At 36.0% G+C, this 9,548-nt stretch overlaps 1 protein-coding gene across 1 annotated transcript; it reads right to left on the bottom strand.

Moving 5' to 3' along the window:
- Positions 1-2,712: 2,712 nt before the first annotated feature.
- Positions 2,713-9,543, bottom strand: LOC110019483 (GDSL esterase/lipase At1g74460-like; the record flags this gene model as incomplete). The annotated part of the gene is made up of 5 exons (XM_020717150.1): positions 2,713-3,152; positions 3,232-3,481; positions 3,612-3,851; positions 3,942-4,072; positions 9,456-9,543. Coding segments are annotated over 5 exons (918 nt in total), but the record flags the coding sequence as incomplete, so codon positions are not given.
- Positions 9,544-9,548: the final 5 nt, after the last annotated feature.

The following is a 9,548-nucleotide window of genomic DNA, read 5'->3' as shown; positions in this document are numbered from 1 at the left end:
CTCACTCATGCTTTATGATTAATATCATATTTACATATTTTTTTCTTATTTACGTGGATGACATATTATTTACAAAACTCATATCCACCCTCAAACAAAAACTAAATGTGAGTAACCTGGGAGAAAGTCATCACTTCGCTGACATCAAAATAAGTCATACACACTAAGATCTTCATTTGAATAAATATCTATGCTTCTTAAACTCAAAAGAGCCATTATGATCTCTTGCAAATCTATCCATAATCCCAAAACATCATAATAATAATAATAATAATAATAGTGTCTATCATTTCTTCAAATTTTGATTTTTTTTAACCCACGTGTATTGACACCTAATGAAATTGTGCTGGTACCTAGCTATTAATCATCCTGATTTTTTATTTGTTGTCAACAAAACTTGTCAACAGATACATAGACCACCCCTACTCAATATTAATTTCTCCAAAGGGTGCTTTTCAATATTCAAGGCACCATTTATTTTGTTCTCCCCATCACAAAGATTAATCTATATCTTCAAACCTACTCTAATTTTGGTTGGGTAAGTGACATTGAAGATTGCAAATCTATGATTAGCTATTGCATATTCTTGAGCAATAGCCTAGTATCCTAAGCAGTCAAATAGCAAGCAATAATCAATTGGCCCTCAATAAAAGAAAAATGTCATTATCTTGTCATTGTCGCCATTGAAATTACTTAAATTTACTATCAATTTCAAGAGCTTCACGTGTTCAACAACCCACCGTGCTCTATTAGTATAATATGGTGTCTTTAGCACTTGCAAATAATTCAATATTTCATGCCTGTACTAAGCATATCAAAATCGATGACTATCATTTTATTTGAAACTGCATTAAAACTTGAACTATAAATGCCATGCTCCTCTCATGATCATATCTCAGACATATTTACTAAATCATTATATCTACCTCCAAAATTCAATATATTTGTGACAAGTTGATATTCTTGTTATGAACCATCAACTTCTAACAAGATAACAACAGTCTAAAATCAATTGTAACAAACATAACCGAGCCCATTACGTACAACAACAGTCAATCTAGACTATTTATCTACTACAAATGGATAATACAAAACAATATAATCTCAAATACTTTTGTGAAAGTGTGTGTGTTTGCGTGTGTGTAAAATCTTTATATGGTATTATTCTTCTTCTTGCTTATTCTGAGAAATATGGGAATAAATTTTCACATTCACAGTCTATACATTCACCTGTCTGTGTTCTCGGCTTACGTATATTATGTTCTTTGTGTAATAGTCTACAAAATTGAACAATTGAATTATATTGTGCTATATATGTAGTGTTATATCTTTTAAAAAGTATTTTATTGTGTTATGCCTGCTCCATTTGATAATATGTCATTTCAATTGTAATTATCATATTAATTGCATCAATTTTATAAAAAAAATTGCATTATAATTTATATTCACATCTTATTGAATCTTGTTCTAACCATATTCATACTATGGTAAACCCATGTTCAAACTTTGCTCTTTTTTTCATCCATATTTAAACCATGTACAAATTATATTGGAGCATGATTCAAATAATATTTGAATTTTTTTAAAACAAGGTTCAAATATAGACACAAACCTTGCCAATATATAACACAAATCTTATTCAAACTTATTTTTAAATAAACATCTCTTGATTCAAAAGTAGGGTATTTTAATCCGAAACAAACTTTTAGATATATTTGGCCAATAAAATAAAAATTTGTTACATTTATCTATTCTTTGCTACTGTGGTTCATATAAATTCAAATTTTCTTCTATAACTACACTAATAATTTGTCCTTACTTATAAGTTCATATTTCAACTGCAAACTAACTTGATTATCATTTTTACAGGACCCAACTTGCCCCTCTAGCATCTAGTCACTATCAAGTGATAAATAATTCGGGAGCAATTAAGGGTGTAAACAATTGGCCTGATTAATTTCTGAGCTAGGTTTGGGTTAAAAATGCAAACACATTTAATTTTTTGGGCTGGTTTTGATTGACCCGGCATTCTGAATATAAACTGTCAACTCGAATCTTACTCACCACTACAAATTTTACTCAAAATTAACCCATAACTATTATGCATATATTAAATGAGTTATGTTGGTCGAATTCAAGTTAATTAGATTCATGTTTAATATTTAAGTGGGATTCATACTAAGTAGTTCAGATCACATTTGGGTCAGACCCGAACCCAAATTTAAATTGTCAACAGGAATTTGGCATGCCAACCCAATTTTTACCCAAATTATTTTTTTCCTAAAAGGATTGGCCGAAGGACGGACCCTCAACCAATCCCCATGTTCAAATTCGAGCCGCCGCCAACTCACCTACACCCAGTGCATATATATATATATATATATATATATATATATATTAAACTGGTTATGTAGGTCGGATTCTAGTTGGTTGGATTGAAAGCATGTTTAATATTTGAATCAGTTCATGTTAAGTAGTTTCACGCCGGGACAAATTTGGGTTGGATGGGACGGAACCTACAAACCCGATTTCACACCGATAAAAAAGACTGAGATACATTGACCTCAAGCATACCTCCCATGAAATTTGTGGTCAGCATCTCTAATTGAACAGAAAGACTTGGACAAAATTTATATAGAATGACGTGAATTACAGTTCTAAATTTTACTTTCAAAATCAAATAACAAATAAAAAGCAAGAAAAATATAATTTATTACAATATCTGAGCTATGTTATCATTTACTCAAGAAGTAGTTGTGTTCTCAATATTATTACATACACCCTTGAGCCCTTCTATGCGTAATATTAAATACAAACGTGAAAATTTCTTGAACTAAGCTCACTAAAAAATATTTTGAGCAATACTTATGCTGCAGTAAGTAAGAAATTCAGAGTCCTGCTAGTAGAGAAGTATATGTCAAGATTTTCTCATGTTATGAACTATTAATGTGTTCCGTTGATTGGCTTCTGTTTAATTCCCAGCATTTTGAGGAACGAGTAAGCTATAAATGCATTTGCTCTATCTGTGGGGTGATACTCATCCCAGAACACATACTTGGTTCTGTCTTTGCACAAGTTGGACAATGGCGTGCATGTGATAGCCGGTCTTATGTTTCCCGTTGCGCAGCAAGGATCTGTTACGTTGGTAAAACCTACAAACAAGAAAGTGATTATTTATTATAAACAAATCATTAGAAATTGATCTAATAACCTTCGAAGGAATATACCAACCATAGTTTTTTGGGTGATTTATAAGATCATAAAAGGAATTATAAGCATCTCCAAACTTAAACGTAACATTTGGAAAAGTTTTCGATAAGTTCTCGAGAAGATTCACAGCTTTGCTATTAAACTGGAGAGCTAGCTTGTTTGTGGACTCTTGGCACTGCCCAGATGGAGTAAAAAACCTTTGTAAAGGGATGCAACCCAGTGGGCCTAAACCAAATAATGTCATTTGCCTTACTCCCAGCGAGTGCAAAACCTACATTATATGCAACAGAAACATTATACGAAGAAATGAATATACTTCAATTATTGAAGTGCATGTAAACAATATGTTAAATATATGTAATATCTATACCGCATCAATGTAGTTTATATTAAAAACTTACTCTTAATTGGCTCTCAAGTGTAGTTATGAGGTAGTTCGTGAATGTCTCTCCATTATAATTCCACGAGTCAGAGTAAATAGGCAAGAGGAAGTTATTTATGTAGTCATTGCTTCCCATAGCTACAACATAACGAGCTTGCTGGAAGAACGTGTTTGCGGCTTCCTTGCCAATCTTCCTTCTAATCATCTCTTGAGTTCCTTTAAACAGTTCGATTTGTTTCCAAAGTGAATATCTTTGAATCTGCATCACAAAAAAAAATTATAGTTCTTTATTACAAATGTTTCAGTTTATTTTGATAGGATTCAATTAAGAATGTGTACTAAAGCTTACAAAAAGTGATGCGGTCTCATTCAATATTCCACCTCCTCCAGATGCATAATTGACTCCTTGGTTGAGTATGGTATCTTCATCTAGTGAAGGATCAAGGAAAGGTGGCGGCCTTGGGAGACCCATTTTATCACCTTCAATAAAAAAGAAGTGTTAACAAAAATTGAATGTAACCAAGACTAAGGTTTTCAATTTGTTTGAAATAAGCATGGAGCTTATAAGCCTAATTAAGTAAATGAATAGGGGCTTCAATCCCTTAATATTTTTGTACTTATATATATAAATATTTCAGAGGTTGAAATTGAGAAATACTACCGTGCTCAACAATGGAAAAAATACTTTCTTCCACAGCTTTTGGTGACCTACCACCTTCAAAAATGACAGTCGTAACTGTCAGCTGCCAATTTAAGTCAGTCACGACCCTTGATGACATCAACTCTTAATTTATAGCAAGTGCCACTAACTCAGATTGTGTTAGTCTTCTAGGGAAAAATAGACTTAAAAATAATTTTAAAGTGTTTCCCATTAAGGATTTGAATTATTTCGGAGTGATGTATGTAAAACTTAAATATATTGGATTAAATCCCATATAATATAAGCAAAATATATGTTGTTGTACAAATGTCAAGTGATTGCTCCTTTCATGGAAGGCCAAGCTAGCATTTTTAGGTTGAAAATGGGTTTGATGGATACCTAATGTATCAAGCCCAACTTAGAAGATCATTTTTTTCCAAACTTCTGTTAAATGCTATTAAAGCCAGTGATCTAATCAGAGTCGAATTCTTTATAGGGTTTATACTTCTCACGGGACATCGTAACTTCTAAAATGCTTGGGCTAAAATTAAAAGAGAGTGCTCCAATAACTATGTCACGTGATTAATTATATGTTGTTATGCATGTTATTTAATATGATTTGAAGAGCTTATATTTAAGAGAAATTGGTGGTTGTGTGAAGAAACCTCAAATCAGTAAATATTGTTAATCCACATAAAAATTAAATGACATAAGGTTTACATCTCCTATGTGTCTTGCTAACAATATTAACATGACTAGACGGGTTACTACCATGACCGCACTATATGTGACAACCCGAACTCTCACCCATTTAGGTATTATCTATTTTGGTGAAATGGTCTCATAGTTTTACCACATTGACCACCAGTCCTAAACGTGCTCCCATGCAAGCACGCTTAACTTTGGTGTTTTTAATGAAATTTCAGTGTTACAACAAAAGATTTCTCAATGTTTATGAATTCAATTTTATTCTACTTAAGAGTTCCATACATATGATTAACATGTTTGTATAAATAAAAATGTCCGCTCGGATCTTGATAAATCCGAGGGTAGAGAAAAGTAGCATGCAAATTATCAACGAGAGCCGACCACTGCACTAAGTCGGCCACCTCAGAATCAATTAAACTAATTTAAAAATCGAGCTTGCACCTAATCATTTGCAAAAATATAACACAAGCACAAAAGAATAATAGGAGCTCGCAGGACACAACCTCCATCTAAAAGCAGATTTGATTGGCTTGCAAAAACGAAAGGGGTGAGATCTGGAATAGCAGACCGTGATGGGATCACGTCAAACAAAACCTCCAAAATTCCCATCTTTCTCCTCCTCTCGCCCCGCTCCTACCTAAAACCATCCCATCCTGCCAAACAGTCGCACGATCTTAAATCTCCAAAAATGGCAACTTAACTTCTCTGCTAATCAACAAAAAAGGCATCTCGAAATCCTGCATGCTCTTAAATTTCCTCACACGGCGAACCGATCACCGTACCATCGGCCGCCTCGCCCCTTTGGTCAGCAACCCAATCAGCCGACAATCTCAGACCACGGGTCGGCCTCCAAAACCCCTCTAAATATCAGTTGGCCGCCACTCCAACTACAACCAGAATTCCTCATGCTGCCACTTCGGCTGGCTCCATCAGTCGGCCACCACCCACAATTGTGTTAATCTAGTTGTCTTCAGAAATTATTTATGTTTTTTTTTTTTTTTTTTACATTTTTCATATTTTAGATGGTCAGAAAACAATTATGTAGCTCCATCAGTCGGCCACCACCCACAATTGTGTTAATTTAGTTGTCTTCAGAAAATATTTATGTTTTTTTTTTTTTTTACATTTTTCATATTTTAGGTGGTCAGAAAACAATTATGTAAAAACAATTATGTAGTTAATTTTTTTAGAAAAACGCGACGTGCAGTTATTGTGTAATTATGATTTATATTTGCTTATATATTAAGAAAATCATAAAATGTAAGTAGTGTTAAGTACTAAAAAAAATCCTTTGGATTTTTTAGGCTGAAGACGGGAAAATTTTCTTTCTTTGGCTCTTTGGCTAGAAGTGAATATTCTTCAGCTGCAGCAACGACGGGGTTCGCCAGTTTCATAAACTTTCGCGACATTCGGCGAGGTGGATTTCGTGAACAGGAGTTCATGTACAGTTATCGCGAACAAGAGCGTTTATGATCAGAGGAGTTCACAAGTTTGTCGCAGAAGTTGCGACAGGTGGTGCTCGCCCATAGAATTTCGCAAGTTTGTCGCAGGAGGAGTTGCGGCAGGTGCAGTCGCGACAGGCGACAGGTGGTGCTCGGCCAGAGGAGTTCGCAAGTTTGTCACAGGAGTTGCGGCAGGTGCAGTTGCGACAAGTGGTGCTCAGCCAGCGGAGTTTGCAAATTTGTCGCAGGAGAAATTGCGACGGGTGGAGTTTGGTCGGTGTCCGCAGTATTTCAGTCGAATTTTTGTGAGAATGGAAAAAGTGCTTCGTGTGAAAAAATTTGATTCACGAATCGCAAGAAACTGCAGGAAAATTGCTACAATGAACATAGGAAATTTCAGATTTATTTGATTTTCTTAGCGATGTGAATTTGCTTTGACGCAAGGCAGGAAAAGTTCGCTACATGATTAATTTTAAATGACAATGTTTAGTACAAAATTTGAGATAATGAAATTCAATGAAACAGGGAACTTAGGATTGTGGCAAACAAGGGTGAAATATTTGTTGGCACAACAAAGAATTTTGAAGGCGCTGCGAGCTATGAAACCTGATGGTAATATCTATAAACTGTTAGGGAGTACAGTTGTAGATAGAGTTCACTCTGTCAAATTATATGATAAAAATGCAGTAGGAAAGTTGACCGAGTCAGGTATTTTCAACAAGTTTTTGCGTTACTTGAACTTGTTGAATGTTTGCAGTTGCTAGTTGACATGGTTGCCCAACCCACTTCGGTGTAAAAAAACTTCATGATGTATTTCTCCTAAGGGATTGGATATTCGCAAGGTGGAGATTTTTCTCCTAAGAGGTTGAATATTCGCAAGGTGGAAATTTTTTCTCCTAATGGTTGGATATTTGCAAGGTGGGGATTTTCTCTTAAAGTGTTGGATATTCGCAAAGGTGGAGAATTGTTAGATATGACTCATATACCATGAAATTTGAAGTATCTTGAAATGGAGAGGTGTGCCTCCTGGAATGAAAAGGAGAGTCTGTTGGTGTGAAAATGTGTGTCTCTTAGATTAGTGGGCTGGGACGAGCGATGGCGTGTTTGTATATTTATTTGTGGGTTTTATCTATAGATATATGTGTAACTCTATGGGTATGTAACTCCTCTGAAATAGTGAATTTGTCGTTTTGCTTCTGAGAATGTAGGCATCTTTGTCTGCTCCCGAGAATGTAGGCATCTTTGCCGAACCTCGTTAAATCTCTATGTTTTTCTTCTGATTTTGTGTCGATTCCTGTTTTTCTTCGCCCTAAATTTCATAACACCAACTTCTGTTTTGTCACCTCCCAACAGCTTGCTGACCGCCCCCGCCCTTCGATCGGCCACCTCCCAGCAGTCGGTCGGCAGCCTCCCAAAGGCCAATCGGTCGCTTGGCTATCTATCTACACCGGCACCCATTTAGAGGAGCTTATAAGTGTGGCGGCGTTCAAAAACGCCACCGCACAGTTTGTTTTGCGCGTTTGTGCAGCTTATTTGAAAATCACGTTCAGATTTGGAAAAAACGCGATCGCGGGTATCGACCTGCGATTAGCGTTTCGAACGCCTGATTGGGGCAGCATTTACGCGCCTGCCCATCCCTCGTGCCAGACCCGCTCTGCCTCCGCCGAAGAAAGCTTCGCTCTGCCTCCGTCAAAGCTACGGTTTGCCTCTGCCAAAGCTCTGCTCTGTCGCCTCTGCCGAAGGAAGCTTCGCTCTATTGAAGTTTTTATTCTACGGTCTGCCTCGACGCAAAAAAGGGGTAGAATGGTAATTTCTCTAGAATCAGTTGTTTTCCAAATGCACAAACTAAGCAGTCAGACAGCCTATCCGGATCAGCTGCTCATCAGCAGATTATCAGGATAAGCTGCTTATCAGCAGAAGCTGGATAAGCTTCAGCGGCCCTAAAGAGACCCTTAATTGTTAATAGTAATGTAACTGATAAAAGAATTTAAAAGAATAAGTTAATGATATTATAATATAAGTATTAGATTTAGTATTTATAAATATCTAACAAAGCTGCAGCTGAGAGGTCCAGTCGAATGGAAATAGGTCGGAGTAAAGATGCAATTACAGGTTCACTACTCTCCGACCTTTTGTTATGTCTAATCTCCAATTGCTCGCTCCGTGGGGGCCATACAAACGAGCGTTTATTGCGTACGGACACCACACGCAAATTTGCGGGCGCTGTCCGATCTGGACCACCAAAATATATATATTTTTGTATTTTTTTTTATTTTTAAGGTGGAAGTTTTTGACGGTCCAAATCGGACACCGCACACAAATTTTGCGTGAGTTATCCGCACTTAATAATTTTTTCATACAAACGGCCGACTGAATCAAATTTCATTTCTACTAATCGCAGCAGACTAAAAGTCAAACAATCAGTTGAAGGGCTATCGAAAGACAAACATTAGAAGGGCTATAGATTCGAACACGTCAAAAAGGTCTGTTCTTTTAAGAAAAAAGAATAATATTGTAATTTATTTTTGGTCCTCCTATCATCTATAAATAGGAGAGTCATTTTGTATAAATGGACTTTTGGATCCCCTTCTCATAAACCAACTATTTAATTGAAATAAAATGGGTCAAAGAGCACGGAAATACCTCATTTACTCCCAAACACCCTCTCTTTCTTTCTCTCTTTCTCTCTTTCTCTCTCTCGATCTACGTGTTCTATTCATTACGCATGATGACAGATCTTGATTCAACAATATTATAGATGCACGATTTTTGATAATATGGAAAACATTCAAGTGCGCATGATACTCATGATTGATATCTAGATCCCTCAAATGAAAAAAAATATAAAAATCTTAAACCACATGAAATTCAAAATTCTCACATAAATGAATAAAAAACTTGACAATTAGGATATCATACCGTCCAATTTCCTCCCCCCCTCCGCCCCTCTCTAGCACTTCATAAGATTTAACCACATGAACTTTAAACAATTAAACCAGCACGCCTCATGAAAGCCTAGACTCAAGTTTCAATGATCTTATATAATATAGTAATAAGAGTAGCAATTACTTACCAACTATGTCAGCAATTGTGCGGCCATTAGTGAACCTTCCGCTGGGCAGGCCATCGCCAAAGGCAATCCCATACAATGGCAAAGCCGGGCGAG

This window comes from Phalaenopsis equestris, unplaced genomic scaffold (assembly GCF_001263595.1).
Source record: "Phalaenopsis equestris unplaced genomic scaffold, ASM126359v1 Scaffold000058, whole genome shotgun sequence".
Lineage (NCBI taxonomy): Eukaryota > Viridiplantae > Streptophyta > Magnoliopsida > Asparagales > Orchidaceae > Phalaenopsis > Phalaenopsis equestris.
Note: the sequence above shows the minus strand (reverse complement) of the source record. Positions and strands in the feature narration are given on the sequence as shown.